Below are 20,789 nucleotides of genomic sequence, written 5' to 3'. Positions count from 1 at the left end.
AGTATTTCAAGTGTGTTATACACGCTTCATAAGCCTGATGTTCCAAGATATCGATTTCGCTTTGGGATGCCGTGTGTTTTTGGCTTCGAAGATAAATAGTCTGTGAGTTGACTTGTCCGTCCATTTGTCCACAACCAGCTGAACTATTCTACGATCTTGGGGATCGTCAGTCGGCGGTTGTTGTGAAGCGACAACCTAGCTGTCTGCAACTGGGAATTCTCCACGGATTATATGCTCCCAGAACCTGGTTGCAGCCCATTCCATAGTCTATTTACATAATGCTGAATGATATGGTTCTCCGCGCCAGCGACGACGAGTTGACCGCGAGCGACTCGTGGCGATACGTTCTTCGACGGCAGACATCTTTTTTCGCGAAGAAGAAGGCTTCAAGGGCCTGCTGCAATGGATCGGCGAGGAGAACCCATTCTTCGAACGCCTTGTTGCTCTCGCGGGGAGCTTCAGCTCCGCAAACCCTCGAAAACCGCTCTAGGAGTGGTATTTTGCAGACGTGTAGTTTCGAGACCTAGTTTGTAGGATCACAACATTGGATCCGGCGAGGAGGATCATAGCGTGCGAGGCACTAGAGCATCCGTGGTTTATACAGAGCGATTAAGACGCCTTGTGAAGCGCCATCTAGTCGAGCACCTGAATATGTTACAATAACTTATTCTTATAAGATTAATGGCGGAAGGTTTTAATCTTATATCTATTAATTTGAACTCCCCTCCTCTACCATGATTGATTGATTGAGCGACTTGATTTGATTTATTCCTATTAGCCGTACAAAGTCGCTAGCCTTATTATCACAGAACTAGAATTAGCAAGTCACGTAACTTATTACTAGGAGGCATATATTTACCTCGAAAAGTCATACTCTCTCTTCTTCTCTCCTTAGCTTAATATCTTCGTACTTATAGCAATTATAGTTAAATAGAGACATCCTCTACTATTAAGTATTCTTTACTTGTATTTGTAACAGTAGTACTATAAGAGTAAATTTACTAGTAACGAGGCTGATAAAGATTTCTTTAATATATAACTAAGTATAGTTTAGTTACTAGATATTTCTAAGTATAATAATCGATTACTTTAATTTTTAATAAAATATTCAGATACACAAGAACATTAAGCGTGTATACGATATATCCAAACAATATAGCTTAAACTAGAGAGAGTTAAAGCAATAGTTTAAGCCTAGACTAACAAATACACTACTTAAACGCTATATTGTTACCTCTTAGAGCGATCTTCTAGTAGGAAGTAGCTGAGAATTGCCTACCGCGAAGGTATATTAACAACAGCAGCAAATTAGTGCTCGGTCGACAGGATCGGCATAGAGTTGACATCGACTAATGTAATCGATGGAACCCATGGTCTTATAGGGGACAGCGTGCATAAGGCTCCCATTCCCCAAAACATAGATGCACAGGAAACAATAAGAGAGAGAAGAGAGCGTAAGGGAACAAACTACGATATAAACCAAGGAGTTTTTAACGCGTATACGGGCGTGCACTAGCTAGGGGATCGGGGATGTGTCACAGATCAGGGGGTTACTAAGGTTAACCTTTTGGGGTGCACGTGCTACAAAACTCGGGATATATCACATTCTAAGGTAAAATTCTCGAGTATTAGTACAGTTATAGGACTGGGACCACTAATATCATTGAGGGTAGGTGGTTGAGGATAGGCTCTGTATGGGGAGGGGAGGGAGTTGGATGAAGATGAGCTATTGTTAGAGGGGGTTTCTACACGAGGTGCGGATATACGCTGGAGGGGTTATAATCGAACGGACACATGGTACACGGACTCTCCCGATTGTCCCAAATTATTTGGACTATTCTTGGGTGATTTGCCAGAACATCGAATCGATTTTGGTGAAGGGGGAATCGCTCTGAATCCGCAACTATACTCCTTAACATCCCGCACTAAAATCCATAAACAACTCTCCAAAATCAAACGGAATCCAACAAAAAGTCAAACCCGGAAAATTCCACTCCAAAATGAACTCCTTCGGAACATAACTCTGGAAATCCATCTCAGCATCCAAACTCTCTATCCCAGCAGTCTGAGTGTCTCTACTATCACTCTGTTGAAAATCTCCTCTTAGGGCTCTTTCACATTTCTCTACGCTGAGACTAAGGATTCGAAAATAGATGTTGTTGGAGCCTTGGATTTGAGAGAGTTCGCGGAGGAGGGTGTTGGCGTCAATGATTAGTTCTGACATGTTGGTTGATTCAGGGATAAGGCGGGCTAGCTTGAGGAAGAGGAGGACGGAAAAGGCGCATTTAGCTGGGGGGGTTAGAATCGTGTTTGGAAAGAGTTGGAACCAAAAAGCAGTTTAATAAATAACTTACCCCACACGAAATCCATGCCGTATCTGAGTGCACCGAGATACAGTTTTGGGCTGGAAAGAATGGTTGACAAGTGACTTTGGGCGCTACTTTTGGCGAGGTGTACAAGATTTTTTTGCTCATCTGACATTATCCTTGAATACTTCGTTAGCATCATGCTTATTCTATAAGTGTAACGTGGGACGGGTACGCACGCTAAATTGTCAATGCCAACGCCTTGCAGTCCCTTACATAGCATTGTCATTTCGGACCAATCTCTCTGAATTTTGAAGTTGATGATAAGACTAGCTGTGTCGCTCTCATTTCCTAGTCTCGATTCTGTGAGAGTTTCATTAGGTCACACATTACCAAAATTGTCAGTGTTATTTACCAACGAGATTGATCCAATCACTATTCTGTGTCAGTAAGTTATCCTCGGAGAAATATTAGAGTTTACTCACCTGAGCCAAATCCTTAGATCGATTCTCGTGCCTTGAACAATATCGCTCAACTCCTGATCTGAAAGACTTGTTCCAGGTCGCGGGGATAATTTTTCATGAGCGAGTGCTATCAAAATACAATGTTAGAGTTCTGATGCTAATAGCTTCACCCCGCGTTTCTCATTGGTCTCACCTCGGATCGAATTCAACTGCATCTCGATCAGTATAATTCCCACCACAATTGGGAAATGGAGGGACACTGACCTCTACTTGCGCCAAGAGTCTGAAATCCAGCGTGGTTCTAGCTGGATGTCCAAGTAAAACACGGCATCTTCTCATTCCTTCACCGGCTTTTATACCTGGCTTCTTTCCACAGTCGATACTCAATCTATCTTCACGTTAGCAGTTCACTTCAAAGGTTATAGAACAGAAACAAATACATATTTTCTAGCACAAAAACACCAAACCACACTCTCGCTTTTCTGAACAAGTTCCCACAATCATCTGCATCACTCTCTAATATCCTAGCACACAATTGCGAATACGCATCAGCTAGCCCGATTTCCAGTGCCATTTTTAGGGCGAGGGATGTTAAATGCCAACCCTTTTCTGAGTATGAAGCATCTACTAGTAATGCTTGGATGACTTCTGTTGATGGTCGGGTTGTTCCGATCATTACGCTGCAGATTGAACCTTTGGTTGTATTTGAGAGAATTTGGTATTGTGGTGATGTTGGTCCTAGTGGGAGTTAGGTTGCAAACGAAGGGTATGAGATATGAGGGGAGTGGCGAACCATGTTCAGCTCGACATCCAACAGCGCAGATGGTATCGAAAAGCATACTACTCCTGCTTCTCACCGATGCGAAAGTATCGAATATCGGATCAAATACTGGGACGTATTTATCCTGCGTTCATAGTCAGTCAGTTACGCTGCAATTTCTCATACACAATACACCCACACAACCCTGAAAGAAAGTCCTGAAGTAAACCGCTGCATCATCAAAGCTGATGATCCCCTTCCCCACAACATCCAAAGGCGCATCCGTATTTAGCTCGAAATCACGACATTTGCGCTTCGTGCCCGCTAATCCTGAATACATCTGCACACCAGTACCAGCAGCAGAGCCATTTCTATAACTAGGATGAAACGGACCATCGATTTGATTGTTCGCTAAAGAACGATGGCCAGAAGACATTGAAACAGGAGAAGCTGTGTGAGGCCCTGGCTGACTCTGAGGCAGAACTTGATATTCTGAAGCTGAGTAAGGGGAAGTGAAATCCGATTCTCTAGACTGCTGCTGTTGGGTCTGCTGCTGGAGTTGGAAGAGTGCTGCGGCTGTGTTTGCATCTGGGATACGGCTGTTAAGTTGGTCTACTCGGGCTTCTATTTGTGCTAGTTTTCTGGATGTGGGTTTAGTTTTGCATTTGCTATAATGGGAGGGAAGGTAAGGGAGGGAGGGAGACGAACTCGGCCATTTTGTCTTCGACTAGTTTCAGGTAGTCGCAGTGAGCGTTTGCGTTTCGACATCTGATGCATGGTTTTCCACCATCGCAACGGACCTATTTAGATCTCAGTCTCGGGTCTCGAACAGGTATACCTACCTATGAGATGAAGAAAGGAAATAGGAACGAACCTTCGAACTCCGACACGCAGCGCATGCTTTCTAACCCAAGTCAGCATCCAAGTCTCCAAGAAGTGGGAATGGGGCTCTTCACTCACCGGTATCCTCCGTTTCTTTGGGTTTGGGGACGGGTCGCTCTCCATTGCATGTTGGTGGGGATGTTGGAACTTGGAACTTGGAACTTAGAACTTGGAACTTGGAAGTATAGGATTTGTTGATGTGGAGAAAATCCTGGAGATGCCGTCTAATCCCGAAAGTGGTTTTGCGGCGATTGACGGAAATCCCCAGGGCCATATACTCGTATGCTCGGTACAGTACGGTGCTGGTGATGCACTACTACACTATGAAGTACACTACAGCACTCGATGCGGGGTAATCAAAGATCACGTGCTTTCCCCGATTTCCAACTATTGATACTGCCTCCTACTCGGTTTTAGTGCTACATCCCTCGTGGCATACTCGTAACAGCTGAGATTTTGTGTCTCGCCAACTTCATCTGCTAGACAAATTTCCGGGGCGTGGGCAGCTAAACAAATCTCGGTGGTAGACGGACGACACTACCAAACGCCTGAAAACTGCGCGCTCTCCTCAACGTTATGTTTCTCGCGACATGTTGAAAAGATCTGACTCTATATTGAGATCTATAGTGTATAAACAGAGCGACCACGACTATCATTTCCTTTCCTGCATGGACCACTTCCAGTAATAATAGTCCTCTTATCCCCAAACGGTAAAATGATATCAAGATCTTTCCAAACAGGCACAAATTTATTATCTTCTCCATTACTCAACTCCACAAGAACTTCATCATCAGTAGAGCTATACTTGACAGTAAAGGTAGAGAGTTGGAGTTTCGAAGCGATTCCATCGTCTTCATACCAAGTGTATGAGTAAATTTTGGACGAAGTTCCCGCGGGGGGAAAGATTTCAAGTGCACGGTAATCGTCTTCGACGACGTTGGCAGAAGGGAATCTGTTGTCGCCTGGTGAGCGGGTTTGAACGTCTTGGCCGACGACGATTGCACCGCCGACTCGAGCAAGGAGGGGGATGCCGTCTTTCCATTGAGATTCAAGATCGATCCATTGTCCCGAAGAGATAGATTGATGTGGGGCATGGAGATTCAGGTACCCGTCATCGTTATCTGACTTTGGCAGGTACATCCTTGCGGTCGTATTTCCGGCTTCGTAGACGCCTAATTTTGGATAAGTCAGCATGATTTGGCTCATACTTGGATTAAGAATTTGCAATATCTCCAGAAATTTAGTACGTCGAGATCTCATAGTATGTGCTTTGAAAAGTAGAAAATTACGAGTTTACGTACCACCAACGAGAATTGTATCTCCGAGCCAGTATTGAGTCTCCCCTCGCATAACCTCAGGTGTCCAAACCTCTGGGTCTGATTCATATCCCCAACCAATCCATCTTTGTGGTGCTAAAGCTGTCATATGACTCTCCAGCATGAGCGAGTAGAGATATGGAATTAATTCGTAGCGTCGCTTGATTGCGTCTCGAACAAGGGGGGTGATTTCAGGGTACCTGGAAGTCTCAACATTAGTACTGGGTCAAGTATTCGGCACAATATAAATGTCTCAGGAGCAGTCAGACATCGAAACTGCTGAAAGTCACCCTATGGGAATGGGAATGAAAAAAGTAAAATGCATACATCCATGGCTCGATGACACCACCGATGGTGTTATCATTCTCATCAGTCTTGAAGCAGTTAATGGCAAAGCGGGGTGAGTGGACTCCAAGCTGGATCCATCGAAGGAGAAGTTCTGGGCTTGGTTGTGGACCTTCGAAACCGCCAATATCATGGCCGTAGCACTAATATATATCAGTATCGAAGCCAACTGTAGAATTTCGAGGCTAAACTTGCCTGTAGTAAACTCATGCCGGCATTGAGGGACAGTGAATTCGCACCTTTCATGCTATCCCAACTCGTCATGTTATCTCCACTCCAGGAACTCGCAGCATATCTCATCGTTCCAGCAGTTGCAGATCGAGTGAGAACAAATGGTCTATATTCGGGTTCAAAATCGACAAGGGCATCGTGAGACGACTTTCCCATCAGCTCACACTGAAGACTTCGGCCCCACAGACCAACTTGGTTTCCGACATTAGAAACAGAGGTAGGATCCTCACGATTCAAGTCACATTCCCATTCGTCATCAGGTATAGTATATTCGTTGTTGTCATTCCAAATGCCTTCGATTCCTACCTTTCGCAGTACCTGGACTCCCTCATACCACCACTGAAAGCCAAATTCAGATGTAAAATCGATGTGACCACCCTCGCCACTCTCCCCACCACCAGCACTCCAAAGTCTCGCAATACCGGACTTCTTTGTCCGAGGATCAGTGAAAAAGGCACCTGCAACGGCAAGTTTTGAATATTCGGGGTGGCTTGAGAGAATGTAAGGCTTGATATTCGCGATGATTCGGATACCTTCGGCGTGGTAGTCGGCAACGAACATTTCTGGATCTGGAAACCTGTGTCGATTCCATGTGAAGACATTCCTTGTCTTCGGTTCAGTCTCAGCGATAGTGTATCCAGATGAGAGTTGAAAAGCTGAGCAAGGAATATCGTAATGTTTTAGCTTTCCCGCAAACTCCATCAGTGCATCAGAAGCTCGAGGTTCGTCTAGGGTAGAGTATTTCATGCCACCAGCGATGTAACCAAATGCCCAACGCGGAACTAACTTTGGATATCCAACGAGATCTGCATAGATTTTGACGACATCTTCCACAGTCTTTCCAACCATTATGTACTCCTCCAAGCCGCCGTAGTCCTGTCGGTACACTTTGAAGTGACCCCAAAGCCCATCAACTTCTGACCCTACTGAGTATGTCCCGCGACTATGTGATGTGGAAAATATCGCAACACATCCTTCCGGAGTAACGTTGATGAGAAGCGGAATGTGCTTGTACAGAGGATCTGTCCGGTAAACATCGTATCCAAAAGAATCGGTCACAGAGAGGATGAAATGCCTGTTGGCCAAATTCATTGGAGCTGCCTTCTCTCCCAATCCAACGTGTAATGTATCCCTCTTGTAAAAGGTATAATGTGCAATGCCGGACGAATCTACGGCGTAGGATCGGAATTGAAGGTCGCGGTGGATTGGCTTCTCTTGTCCTGCCAGTTGCAGAGACACGACTGGAGAGTCGCTCCAATCAACAGTGGCTTCAATATCGCCAATGTTGATGATGTGTTTCGATCTGGCAGATTCAGAGGTGGGTTTGATGCCTTGGAAGTCGACTGTTGGGCGGGGCGTGCTAGGATGAGGAGGGAGTGGATGAGTTTTGGAGGAAAAGGTCGTTCTGAAGAGACCTGGACGAACCGCCTGGAATGTAAATAGGAATCGAGAATCCGTGTCAGTAGACTCCAGAGCTACCTCTGTAGAGGTATGCGGGGTCTTTGGGGCGTAACCATTCTCTTGAAGGAGTTGGTATTTTCGTGGGATATACTCTCGTTGAGGCATTTTGGGAAAACGATGGAGAAATGTGGGATGGATCGGTGTCACTTTCCTGAATGCTTCACAGAGAGGAATCATAACTTACCTTTATACTTACCTTGAAGGCAATACTTATCCGGCGTCGGTCCAGCGCCGGATCATCGTTGCACGCGTCAACTTTGACTGGTGTGGTTTAATGTTGATGTTGATGTTGATGACGATGTTGATACTGTTTCTGTGGAGAGCTACCCCGGAAATGGGGACGTCCAAGCTCTGACAAGTCGTTAGACTCGGATTTCGGCTTCTTCTCCGACGCCTCGGCCCCCTCGAGTCGCGACCCTCAGATCCCAAAACCCGCCCAAGATCAGCTACAGCATCCCCAACTTCCCTCCCCTCCAGATTCTTCGCATTTACATCCGAAGGCCGATTTACCCCAGACCCCGGATTCTCCAGAGACTCACTTGGCTGGTTAGTCCCATCCAGTTTGGCGGAATTCGTTAGCCAGACTTTCTCTATAAGTATCTATAAGTATCAGATGGAGAGAACTCGCCCCCCATCTGCTGTACCTCCCTAAGGTAATTCCATCTCACTACTGGTCTACATCTATCTATTACCGCACACCTCGCCACTATCTTCATTTGGTCCATCGGCTTGCGTGGTTCAAACCCTTCGATCATGGCTTCGAACAACGACTCAGCGTCTGTTGACCGCAAGGACAACATCGACACAGTCGAAACCCTCCCTGCTGACAAGAATGCATACAGTGAAAAGGCTGCCACCGGTGGGGACAAAGCAGCCGGTTTCCTTGCCTCGCAGGAACGAATCACTGTCTCCCCAGAAGACAATGACCGAATTCTCAAGAAGATTGATCTTACCATCCTGCCTATAATGCTCGTTGTATATTTTCTCCAGCAGCTTGACAAGTCCTCGCTCTCCTATGCAAGTGTCTTCGGAATCATACAGGATGCCAACCTCAAAGGACAGGAATACTCCTGGCTTGGTTCCATCGTCTACATTGCACAGCTCGTCATGCAACCAATCATTGCATACTTCCTCGTGAAACTGCCCACTGGAAAGTTTGCTGCGTTGATGGTCGTTTGCTGGGGTATCATCTTAAGTTGCATGACTGCAACAAACAATTTCAAAGGCCTTCTTGCAACCCGCTTTTTCTTGGGCGCGTTTGAAGCTTCAGTTGGTTAGCACTCTCTCTCCCCCATATAGATATCGTTCGTCACTGACAATTGTCTGTAGCACCAACATTTGTTGCAATCACCCAAATGTGGTGGCGTCGTAGTGAGCAAACGAACAGGAACGCTTCTTGGTATGCCATGAACGGTGCGACCAACATTGTATGTGCTTCTTCCCTAGTTCTAGACTATTTACTGACTGACAACCCGAAGCTTGGTAGTCTCTTGGCATATGGTCTAGGACATATCTCATCTGGTTCTCTCCGCTCATACCAGATCATCTTCCTATTCTGTGGTCTGGCCACTGTTGTCTTCTCCATAGTGGTGTTGTAAGTTGAATAAATTCATCTCTTCACCTCATTACTAATTGAAATAGTCTTTACCTTCCGGATTCTCCTATGGAGGCCAAGTTTCTCAACGATCACGACAAAGTTATCGCTGTAGAGAGACTTCGAGACAATCAAATGGGAGTTGTATCAACAGAATGGAAATGGGAACATGTTTTTGAATGTCTTCTTGACATAAAGACCTGGTGCTGGTTCTGTCTTATCACCTCCATCTCGTAAGAATATCCCTTAGATATCTTCCATATTCACGCTGACATTGAAAATCACAGAATTCCAAGTGGTGGTATTACAACTTTTGGCCCTCTCATCATCACTTCCTTTGGATTTGATAAATACCAGACCATGCTTCTAAATATGCCATTTGGTGCGGTACAAATTATTGCTACCATGGGTGGCGCTGCATTTGCTACATGGACGAAGAAGAAGGGACCGGCGCTTGCACTTCTATGCATTCCACCAATCGTTGGAACGGTGATGTTGCTTTGCTTGGAGCATACTATTGCCAACCGAGGTCCACTTCTTGTTGGATATTACTTAGTGAGTGGCATATTTTATTCACTTATATAATACTAATACTCATAGATCTCGGTCTATCCTGGAATTTGTAAGTTCAACTCGTCGAATAGGTCTTGAAATGTTTATCACTAACGAACTCTAGCTCCTCTCATCTACTCTTGGTCATCTCAGAACACTGCAGGAGAAACTAAGAAGAAGTGCACAACTGCCATACTATTCATTGGTCAGAGTGCTGGAAATGTATGGTGTCAAATCTCTATTCCTAGTCAGCTTCGACTAACCGTTGTAGATTATTGGACCGCTTCTCTACAATGTTGCAGACAAACCTCGCTATAAGCGCGGTCTCACATCAAGGTACGTTTGTTTCATTCTAAGTCCTTCCCTCAAGGTACTAATTATAATCTAGTTTATCACTATTTATTGTTCTCATAGTCCTCATCGTGTAAGCTTATGCCCCACAACTCTCTTTACCCCAATACTGACTTCAACTTAGCCTCACAACACTTTACCTCATGGTCCTTAACAAACAGCATTCCAAGCGCAGAGTTGCAGTTGGAAAATCTGCTCTCCTTGTTGATCGATCTATGATGAATGTTAAAGAGCGAGCGGCGGATCTTGCTACCCATGGAGGCGAAGAGGGTGAGGAAGGAAACAGGGTTGGAGATCAGGCATTTGATGATATGACGGATTTAAAGAACGAGGATTTCATCTTTATTTACTAAATTTCATACTCCGAGCTTAAGTAGTTTTTTGTTGAGCATTCAGCTCCTGGATCTTACACGTGATACGAAGTACAACTATACAGGGATTGCTTTAGCTATTCAGGCATTAATTGTTATTATTCGGCCTATTTTACAAATTCGACTTATTAGATAGAATAAGAGGCCTCTTCAGCCTAGAATTCTCTTCTCTTACCTTTGAAATACTTTATATAGGCTTCCCTACTGTTCCCTATTCTCAGAAGGTAATCAATTCAAACTCTCCAATTCCATGACTATCAATTTGGCCAATAATATAATGCCCGTACCTTGACACATTTGGTACAAAAGTTAGACGTATAATCTATTATCAATTTGTTAATACTCCTATCTCTTAATAGTTTAGCTCGTGTAAAAACTAAACCCAAGATTTCTGAGTCCACAAACTTCGTTGCAAGGAAACAAAATTAACTGACTATAAAGAATATCGCCAGTCGTAGAATCAACGGATATTAGAGTAACAAGATCCCATGGGAAATAGAGTTTCTAGGCCGAAGAAGTTCTAGGCTGGGCGAGATCTTATCGCTAACATATGCCCTAAGCCGTTTAGTCCTAGATTGAAAGAGATTCTAAGGTGGATGGTAATTTATGTGGTAGATGCCTGCGTTGCAAGAGGACCATGTGGTTACAAAATCGACTTGAAGCCTTGCATCGTGGTATGGTGGTGAACCTGATAACCAGGGCAGCACTTTGTACTTTATGAATATGGTCAATAAAACGATCTACCTTGTTAGGACTCGGTCCTCCAGAATTGGGCTTCCTATACAGCACGATCGCTGGTTATTGTATTTGACTTGTTATTATTTATGCGGCTTTCAGCACTGCTCAACATCTTGGGGTGATGGTAGAATGGCTTTACCTCCTACTTTTTAATATAACAAATGCACTGAGTTTCCCAAAGAACTGCTTCTAGTATTGTCGAAGTGACTCGGTCTTCTTCACATGATAGTCACAAATGAAGCAGAGGAAATGTTATCACCCTCGACCTGTTTCGCTGTTGTAACGTATTGCATCAGTTCTTCTCTCCGATACATTTGCAGTACCTGGTAATAACTCAGCTCAAACATCGCTATTGTTGTATTGATCATGACGTATATATAGTGTCAGTTGATTGTGATATCTAGTAGATATTATATTTATGGGGTGAGCATCTTTCAAGGTAGAGGGAGTGCCGAACTGAGTTTCTCAGGGAGTCTTCATAATTCCCATGATGTCATTGTTACGTTGGTTTCGATGTATTGTAAGAGTGACAACTACATCATAACGTTCTGGCGTAGTTTCGACTACTATTCCCACAACTATTGTGCTTTAGACGAACAGGCAGTGAGAACTGACCGATGGGAGGATATGATGATGGCAAATGTGACAAGCTGATAAAGAGGTTTAGGAAGGCGAATTACACTCTGTAAAAAGGAACATGCCATTTTGAAAGAAAGAATATCGCTGACGGAAGGTGGTTTTCAGGGACGGTCGGGGTTGTTCCAAAGGACAAGAGAAGGGTATGGAGAACAGTTAGCAGACTGTGCAACGATTTGGCTTGGGGAGATACACAAAAAAATGATTAGGAGGTGGATAGCGTCGCTTTAATGTAAATCGAGGCTTAGAAGGTTTAAAGGTGGACGAAGTAGTCGAATTAAGCAGTAAGATGTATGTACGAAGCAAGTTAGAAAGTCAATTTACAATCAGTAGTAATATATCCGGGCTCTAGCTCCTGTGACCGGTCATACCAACTACGTGTTGCTCACCAGGCTCACCCGCGGCTCACCCTCGCTTCACTCAAGATCACCCTTCAGGCAGCAAGGGGTTTGGATTCTATACTATGCCTATTGGCACGATTGAGACTATTAACCTAATGATACTGAGGCTTGTGTATGGCAGAGCGGACGGGATGCCCATTTCTCCCAAGTCTATGGTCGTATGCGACAGCTATTTGCTTAATTTAATATATAACACTACTGTTAAGTATATTTCTCTCGGCTAATCAGTATATACACATTATTCCAATGGAATAAGAATGAAATCATGTAAGCTACTCTGAACGCGGTACGGCAATGTTCTTGTTTTATTTTGCTATTTATCTACCTACCTTAGGTATCTGAACCTCACTCTGATTATGCAGCGGTAAGAACTCTGAGCAGCAAATATAAGCTCATTGAGCATATACTCCACCATCGATAACTTGCGAAGTACCAGTAACATAACACGAGTTGCTTGACAAAAGCCACTCAATAACGGTTGCCACCTCTTCCGGCTGACCTATTCTTTGCATTGGGGCAAACTTTGCATACATCTCCAATTCCACGGCGTTGTTGCCCTCTTTGAGAAGCGGCGTTTCGATCGGGCCTCTATACGAGAGGTTAATACAGCAAGACGCCATGCACAGTGCAATGATGAGCAACTTACGGACAAACACAATTCACCCTGATATTCCGTGCCCCCAACTCCTTTGCTGCCGTCCTACACAACCCCACAAGCGCATGTTTCGAAGCCACATACGCCGAGTTCTTCGCTACTGCCATCAGACCACCCAGACTGGCAACATTAACAATAGATCCCCCGTCCTTAAAATGCGGAATCTGTGCCCTCAAACAGTTCAGCGCGCCTTTAACATTGACATCAAACACCCAGTCCCAGTCCTCGTCCTCGATTTCGTGGATGCCGTGGAGAAGCAGGTTCTTCCCGCCGACACCGGCCGAATTTACCGCACCGTCGAGCTTGCCAAAGCACGCTACCGTCTGCTGTGTCCAGTCTTCGACTGATGCGCGGTTACGCACGTCAACGACGAAGGTGAGAACCTCGTGGCTGGCGGCGCGGAGCTCTGTTGCGAGAGACTGGAGAGCTTGCTCTTGACTGTCGGCGAGGGAGAGTTTGGCGCCTTTGGTGGCGAGCAGGCGCGCTGTTGCGAGGCCGATGCCTGATGCCGCCCCTGAGAGCGCAATTACTTTTCCGGATAGCGACATAATGACTACTCACGCACTAGAGGAGGTTGGTACATTGCTGAAGAAGGCCGTAACCTATATATACGTAATCCGAGCTTTTCGAACATGTCTACTCTGAACCTCGTCGCCCGGCTTTCCATGAGTCTGATGCAGATCTCCCGATGCGATGTGGGTCAGTAGCGTTCAGGTTGAGAAACTTCCGGCCAAGACGCACCGGGTTTATGTTGCTACACCGCGGAATACCCCACTGTGGGACCTGCAACTTCTAGGTCGCGGACTACTGGCATCGTACTATTTGAGGTTATACACAGCAAGTAGACGACTTTGTCCGTGTAATAATACCGAAGTTCCGAGATGGGACTTGACCCTTGCCAAGAATGCGGACGTTAAGGTGACGGCCAACGTCTCCAGGAGCACATAGCCACGACGACTTGTCCGTCAAGTAAATTCATATCTTCTTATCTCATCTCGACTGATTTCCAAAACCAAAATTTGTCTAATCAATATGCAGCGCGAAGTACCAGGACTTGGTACGGTAAATGGCATAGAGTTTGCCGAGTGTCCTAATGTCGAGCAATACCGTGGCATTCCGTATGGCTCCGTCCCCGCAAGATTTAGGCAATCTAAGCTTGTCACAAGCTGGCCAGATAACAAATGGGATGGGACAGTTCATGGGTACTCTCGACATCGTGATCTGTTTGTGGGAGGTGTTCGCTAACTTGCCCTAGTCCACTTTCTCCGTATCCCAGGTTCGTCATTGGATTCTCCATTGTGCAGAAGTCATTGCCTGCTCAGCATGACTATTATATGGACGAGTTCAAATGCTTGAACTTGAACATCACTTGTCCCAAGGGCGACCCTCCGACGAATGGTTGGCCCGTTACGGTATGGGTTCATGGGTAAGCGTTTCCCGTTTATATGTGTGTGGTTTAAGGAAGACCTATGCCAACATGACGATGTTTTGCTCACGAATTTGTAGCGGGGGAATATCGTCGGTTCTGGATCAGAACCAGGTTATAGTGTGTTGTCACTCGATGCTAGTGCAAGAATGATGAGCTGATATTCTGCTAGACATGGCACCATTTGTTAATTACTCGGTTGAGCAGAACTTGCCTGTGGTTGCTGTCACGATAAAGTATGTGCGGAGCTAGTTTTTGGATAGTCTAATCACCAGGATGATTAGGACGTGAGCTGAGACTGACTTAATCGCACCCTAGTTATCGACTTGGAATTTTTGGATTTCTTGCCTCGGAGGCCATCAGGCAGGACAACGAGGCAGCGGGGGATAAGGGAGTGGGTAACTACGGGCTAAGAGACCAGCTTCTTGCATTCGAGTGGGTAAAGAAGAACATCAACGCATTCGGAGGCGATCCAGCTGGCATAACTGCTATGGGCGAGAGTGCAGGGTCAAGTAAGTCTAAATCCTCTTCGAAAGCTTAATATAGCTAACTAGATACCCTTAAGTTGACACACATCTGAATATTTCCTCCGAGCTTTTTCCGTCGAGGTTGCCATTTAACCAAGCCATCCTACAATCTGGCGTTGCGCCTCTAACCGTCAGAGGCATGAAACATCACCAGGATTTGTTTGACAAGATTGCATCACACTTCCAACTTGATTTAGCACTTCCTCTAGATGACCAGATCAGCCGTTTACGTGAACTTCCTACAGAGGATCTCATCAAGTCATATATTGCGACTGGATCCCCAATGCCTTCGTGGCAAGCGGCTGTGGATGGATATTACCTCAAGACACTTCCAAAATTTTCGCAATTACTATCGCAGACTTACCATAGAAGCCTTAAGCGTTTGCTCATAGGTGATTGCGATGCTGAAGGAATTCTCTGGGTTGATAAGCTTAAACAGCTCGCGTGGACCTACGAGAAATTACAAGCCTTGTCATCATCAATCCTCGGAGAAGAGCGGACCACGGAACTTCTGCAAGCTTACGAACTATCCGCAGATGCAGCACCAGAGCGCCTTATTCCTGGCCTTATCAGACTTCTGACTGACGCAGAGTGGTCCCAGCCAATTGAAGCTGTAGCACATTCCTTTGCTAACGGAGATGTCTTTTATTACCACTTCAAGGAAGGAAACCCATTTCCAGGGCCGAAGCAAGGTAAGTCGTCTCCAATACAAAGAATCTCCTTTCAATATCAGCTCGAAGATTTGGCACAACTAATAGTTTATAGACGTGGCCCATCATGCCGTCGACCTCCTCTACCCTTTTTTGACATACAATGACCATCTTCCTGATAATCTTAAGACGCTCGCTAAGACGATGGCCAAGCAATGGTTGGCTTTCATCAATGGCGGCCAACCTTGGAAACCGTATGATCAAAAGCTTTCAGGAGCTGCGACGGTCATGGTATTTGGAAACGGTGGTCGAGCTACGGAAGCCTTGGAGTCAGAAAAGCCGGGGTACGAAACCCTTCGACTTGTCGAGAGGCTACAGGGTGGCATTTCCGATCTGGCTGCGAAGATTCGCGGTGAGGATATTATTTTGGATTAGATTGCGGTAGAGGGCTATGAGAAGAGTGAGAATCTGTCTATTCGGGAAGAGGGCTGGGGCTTCATTAGCCTGCGAGCCGCGCATAGGCACGTAGATAGGAGTAATTTACCAACAAATTGCGATCATAGTAACGGGCTCTCGGGGATTGAATGATGTGTAATGCGTTTCCTGCTAATTGTAGATTCGTCGTCAAATTCGCGATTTTAGTGGGCGGTAAAACGACATCACGGAAATCCGAACGGGCGCCGGAAATACAGATCCCCCCTGTCTTTCCGAAGTTGCGGTTAGCGGCAGCGGTAGCGTAGCCCTTTCCACAATTCTTTTCCACTCGGACCTATACTCGAATCGGTGGAGCGACCTAGATACAGTAGCACTACCCTCTGTTATGACCCCGCGGTCTGTTTGCGAATGCGAATAGCCCGTGGTGGGGGAGGGGCATGTTGTTCTTCCGTAACGGCTGGATGACTTATGAGCTGTGAAATCTTTACTGAGAGGGTGGTTTTGACTTATATGCCCCTTATACCCATTTAATATCTTTGCACCTTTGGTGAGAATAGAATAGGATACAGTTTCAAGAGTGAAGATGTCGACACAAGGCAATTCTAACAGCACGGTGGCGCCCAATTTTGAGGTTCTAATTGTGGGTTCGGGGATCGCGGGGCTATCGGCCGCGATAGCATGTAGAGAGAAGGGGTTCAATGTCACGATCTTGGAAGCGGCTGCGGAATTCACACATGTGAGTTTTCTCTTGTCTGCTCGTCTCTATCAAGACAATGTTGCCGAAACAGCGAGACTAATTAGCAAAAGGTTGGAGCTGGGATCTTCCTCGGCGGCAACGCGTCCAGCATCCTCTGCCACTGGGGTCTTCGCAAGCAGATGGACAAATGCGCGGCCCGCCAGAAACGCACCATATTTGTAAACCATGACGAGGGCAAGACCCTCAAGGTTGCGGAGTACGCGGAGCTAGAGAAGCAGATCGGATTCCCGCTGTGGCAGCTGCATCGCGCGGATCTGCATGATGTGCTGCTGGCGAGGGCGCAAGAGCTGGGTGCGGTGTTCAAGATGGGCCATTCAGTCAAGACGTATGACTGGGAGAGGCCCAGTGCGCTACTGGACGACGGGACGAGCATCGCTGCAGATGTGATTATGGCTGCTGATGGTTAGTTGTTTGCTCACCACTGTCGTGTAGAAGAGAGAGACTTATTCCCCGTTTGTAGGATACAGGTCATATGCGAGATCCAACATGCTCGGCCGAGTCGACGAGCCTCGTCCCAGCGGAAATTCTGCTTTCCGTGCACTGATCCCTTGCGAGCTCCTCGCAGGAGACCCGTCATTGAAGCCCATCATCAACTGGGAGGACCAGACAACCTACGTATGGTAAGCACAGCCCGTCCTCATCATCTCGTGATATTCTTACTTAGACAACGCAGGGTCGGAGCCGGTTGTCATGTCGTCGGATATCCAGTTCGCGAAGGCAAGTTCTATAACATCGTGCTTACGCAGCCGGCCATCCATACCGCGGACTCCAAGTATGTCGTGTCAGTCGACCCTAGCGAAGTGTTGGAGCTGTATAAAAGTTGGGATCCGCGCCTCGTCTCTATACTCCAGCACCTGCCGGCCGACACGCTCGAGTGGCGCCTGTGCGACCTCGAGCCCATGGAGTCGTGTATCTTTCAGGGCAGCAAGATCGTACTGATCGGCGACGCGGGCCATGCGATGTTGCCGTCCGCAGCCCAAGGGGCGGGCGCCAGTATCGAGGATGGGGCGGCATTGGGGGAGCTATTGGCCCGGGCGAGGGGAAAGGAGGATATTCCACGCGTGTTACGGACGTACCAGAAGTTAAGACAGCCAAGGTTGGCGGCTATTGTGAGGGGGGCGAGGGCAGATGCAAAGAGATGGCATGATAAGAAGTCCACGGGGTCGGGGACGACGAGCGAGTGGTCGTGGGACTATGATGTTATGACTGAGGCAAGGGAGATTGAGTTAGAGGCTTGAGGAATAGTTTAGGTAAATGCCATTAAGAGGCGGGTCAATTGAAGCTTAGAATCTGTTACGCTTTGGGCGAAACGACAAGTTGTTCATGACTCTAGTCTACCCTATGCTTTACTTTCCATCGTAGATGAATTGCACACCTTAACCCTCTTTGACGGCACGGGTCCGCGTTTCTTAAGAGAGACGACCGATGTAATGGACACTAAATCTCCACGTCAGCCCGCAATCTTGTCCGATATGCGGTATTTTGTGTCACACTGAGTAGCTGAATCTCGTTAATGTCATTTAGCTCATTATCCAAGTATGCAAGTCAAATTTTCAAGTTCTCATTGCTGAAAAGGCATATATCATATTTGATATGGCATTGAAGCTATGGAGAGCGTAAATGTTCTATATCATTATATCAACAATATGCACGGATTCTAAGACAAGGCCCTTCCAATCCCTTTCAGATACTCCAGTGCCTCTGGATCCTTGCCAAAGCGGTCCTGTAGCACACAAGTCAGCTTGCTTCTGTATTTACACAGACTATACTCCATCTATTAGAGTAAACTTACAGGTGCGGCGTCCCACGCATCTGCCGGGATGTCCTCCGAAACAAGCACCTCGCTATCTCTCAACGCCCAGTTCGTAAACATTAAACTACGGTTGCTCTCCAGCATGAAGGTCAGCTGATTCAACCCGACCCGCATGGGTTGCAAGTCCATATACATGGCGCCGATCGCACGCTCATCCGCCGAACCATGCGCCGTGAATCCGGCCTCATAGCTCGCGCCGCCGGGCACAAATACCTCGGAGCGCCCGCCGCCAGTTGGGCCGTAGATCTTGGCCAGGAACTCCGACGCGCTGTTGCGGTGGAAGTAAGGCGGGCGGAACGTGTTCTGCGCAACGTCCCAGCGGGGACCAAAGATCAGGAAGTCGCAGAGCGGAGACTGGGCGTCCCGCGACTGGGCAGTGAGGACGGTATTGATCGAGGGGTCGGTGTGGTCGATGGCGACGGAGTTCTGATATGCGAATTTGGTCAGGTCGTACTTGTAGGGCACGTAGTTGCCGTGCCAGGCCACGACATCAAATGGCGTGTGGCTCTGAGTGGCCGCGTAGTACTTGTCGATCTGTTTCGTGATGACCGTCCAAGATCCCGTGGAGGTCGTATCAATATCTGCGGTTGGGGAGAGGAAGTCGCGAGAGTTCGCGAGTCCATACATCCCCAGTGGGCCGAGCTCGGGAAGCTCCCATTTTGAGCCCCAGGTTTCGATGATGTATCCTCGTACACCGTTCGGCGAATGCTCGTCAACGATGTCTACCTTGAAGCGAAGGCCGCGTTGGATGACGCAGATCTCGGACGGTTGCAGATAGATCTTGCCAAATTCGGTGGTGATGTCCATATGCCCTTCCTGGGCCACAATCAGAAAATCCCCATCGCTGTTCACGAAGGCTTTATTCTCCATGTTGCTATTGAAGGCGACGATGTGGTACGCAAGCCCCTCGCGCAGGTTGGGGTGTCCACTTCCCCCAAGCGTCTGGATACCCTGAGTGAAGTCTACGGAGCCGCTCTGCTTTTCTGGTATCTTGAACGCCGACCATGATAATTGGGATGGGATGCTGTGTAAATCTTGGTTCATAGGAAGGAAGGAACCAGTAAGGCTGGGATTGCTTGCGGCATCACGATACGCGTCATGAACGGCTGCAGGGCGACGGCGATATAGGAAATCCCTCTGCGTGTTGGCGCGAGTAGCCGCGAAGGAGGAACCAGTGATCTGCTCGGCATAGAGCCCATAGGCACACAGCTGCGGCGAGTTCTGTCCAATTGGTAGAGCGCCTGGAATCAACTCTGATTGATGCTCGTTTCCAAAGCCATGAAGGTAAGTGTAAGGATCTTCAGGCCTTGTGGCCTTCTTGGATTTGGCATCTGTCCAGTGAAAGGTTCGAGTGTCGAAAGGGGCTTTGGTAGCAGTCTTGACATCGATAGTGACAGGTTCTGCTATGGCTTCCTTGGTGGGCTCCTGGACAGGAAGCGTGGCGGGAGCCGCGACGGCGTCTATGGTGCTAGTTGTTGTAGGCATCTTGTCTAAGGACTTGGTCTTAAATCGCTATTCCGTCTCAGTAATGGTAAAGATATCAAAGCATACCTAGGTAGGATGTATGTGAGCAGAGGTCATATCATATGTATCCAAGCCACGAACCTGATGCTCCGGCGCAGCACCGCAATCTTCGCCGATCCATCATGGGTCGATTTCATTGTCCAATACCGTACGGCCCGCATTGCCAGTAAATTTTCATACGGAAGCTCGCCCTCGTCGTCTACACCAGCCCGATTGCTTTGGTAGGAAGCTCCAGCTGAGGGGGGTGGACCATATTTCTCCAGTCTTGGCGCGGAAATAGCAAAATCCCGTGAGACAGTCGGGTTGTCGAGAATAGGCTTTCAAGAGTCTGGTCTAGGTCCAGGGACATTATTACGGTATGAGCAGAAGCAGAACTCCGCCCAGGGCCGCGTAAACCCGGAACTAATGTTACGGGCATACCAACCGGAAATATGCAGGGTAGCTTGAGCTTGCACCCCGTATGAGTACCCCATACCCCGCACCCGGTACTCTACCCCCCCACACCCACAATCCTTGTCGTCGTTCCCCGATCCACGGTGTCGGGACTCCGTGCATCCTGTGGTGAAGCTGCCCTGTCTAAGGACGGACGTACGA

At 47.1% G+C, this 20,789-nt stretch overlaps 7 protein-coding genes across 7 annotated transcripts; 3 read left to right on the top strand and 4 right to left on the bottom strand.

Annotated features, from left to right (window-relative positions):
- Positions 1–1,912: 1,912 nt before the first annotated feature.
- Positions 1,913–4,540, bottom strand: BP5553_09226 (Uncharacterized protein; the record flags this gene model as incomplete). The annotated part of the gene is made up of 12 exons (XM_032017849.1): positions 1,913–2,289; positions 2,355–2,485; positions 2,546–2,669; positions 2,722–2,741; positions 2,792–2,897; positions 2,964–2,979; positions 3,035–3,158; positions 3,211–3,508; positions 3,564–3,675; positions 3,730–4,171; positions 4,405–4,434; positions 4,491–4,540. 12 exons carry the CDS (start codon positions 4,538–4,540, stop codon positions 1,913–1,915), a joined length of 1,830 nt encoding a protein of 609 aa, XP_031865756.1.
- A 493-nt stretch (positions 4,541–5,033) lies between these two features.
- Positions 5,034–7,870, bottom strand: BP5553_09225 (Neutral alpha-glucosidase ab; the record flags this gene model as incomplete). Its single annotated transcript, XM_032017848.1, has 4 exons — positions 5,034–5,584; positions 5,714–5,928; positions 6,056–6,185; positions 6,313–7,870. The coding sequence occupies 4 exons, from the start codon at positions 7,868–7,870 to the stop codon at positions 5,034–5,036; spliced, it is 2,454 nt and encodes an 817-aa protein (XP_031865755.1).
- A 648-nt stretch (positions 7,871–8,518) lies between these two features.
- On the top strand, positions 8,519–10,615 carry BP5553_09224 (Uncharacterized protein; the record flags this gene model as incomplete). Its single annotated transcript, XM_032017847.1, has 10 exons — positions 8,519–9,038; positions 9,095–9,192; positions 9,244–9,359; positions 9,407–9,592; positions 9,647–9,914; positions 9,960–9,981; positions 10,036–10,133; positions 10,183–10,247; positions 10,300–10,335; positions 10,387–10,615. 10 exons carry the CDS (start codon positions 8,519–8,521, stop codon positions 10,613–10,615), a joined length of 1,638 nt encoding a protein of 545 aa, XP_031865754.1.
- A 2,185-nt stretch (positions 10,616–12,800) lies between these two features.
- On the bottom strand, positions 12,801–13,611 carry BP5553_09223 (Uncharacterized protein; the record flags this gene model as incomplete). The annotated part of the gene is made up of 2 exons (XM_032017846.1): positions 12,801–12,996; positions 13,055–13,611. 2 exons carry the CDS (start codon positions 13,609–13,611, stop codon positions 12,801–12,803), a joined length of 753 nt encoding a protein of 250 aa, XP_031865753.1.
- A 484-nt stretch (positions 13,612–14,095) lies between these two features.
- Positions 14,096–16,101, top strand: BP5553_09222 (Uncharacterized protein; the record flags this gene model as incomplete). Its single annotated transcript, XM_032017845.1, has 7 exons — positions 14,096–14,265; positions 14,319–14,475; positions 14,570–14,609; positions 14,662–14,725; positions 14,808–15,001; positions 15,055–15,708; positions 15,782–16,101. The coding sequence occupies 7 exons, from the start codon at positions 14,096–14,098 to the stop codon at positions 16,099–16,101; spliced, it is 1,599 nt and encodes a 532-aa protein (XP_031865752.1).
- Positions 16,102–16,684: 583 nt separating this feature from the next.
- Positions 16,685–18,096, top strand: BP5553_09221 (Uncharacterized protein; the record flags this gene model as incomplete). Its single annotated transcript, XM_032017844.1, has 4 exons — positions 16,685–16,837; positions 16,909–17,260; positions 17,319–17,478; positions 17,532–18,096. 4 exons carry the CDS (start codon positions 16,685–16,687, stop codon positions 18,094–18,096), a joined length of 1,230 nt encoding a protein of 409 aa, XP_031865751.1.
- A 419-nt stretch (positions 18,097–18,515) lies between these two features.
- On the bottom strand, positions 18,516–20,156 carry BP5553_09220 (uncharacterized protein; the record flags this gene model as incomplete). The annotated part of the gene is made up of 2 exons (XM_032017843.1): positions 18,516–18,581; positions 18,651–20,156. 2 exons carry the CDS (start codon positions 20,154–20,156, stop codon positions 18,516–18,518), a joined length of 1,572 nt encoding a protein of 523 aa, XP_031865750.1.
- Between the last annotated feature and the right edge of the window lie 633 nt (positions 20,157–20,789).

This window comes from Venustampulla echinocandica, assembly GCF_003357145.1.
Source record: "Venustampulla echinocandica strain BP 5553 chromosome Unknown scaffold_10, whole genome shotgun sequence".
NCBI classification, from domain to species: Eukaryota; Fungi; Ascomycota; class Leotiomycetes; order Helotiales; family Pleuroascaceae; genus Venustampulla; species Venustampulla echinocandica.
The sequence above is the reverse complement of the archived record's forward strand: the minus strand, read 5'-3'. Positions and strand labels throughout refer to the sequence as shown.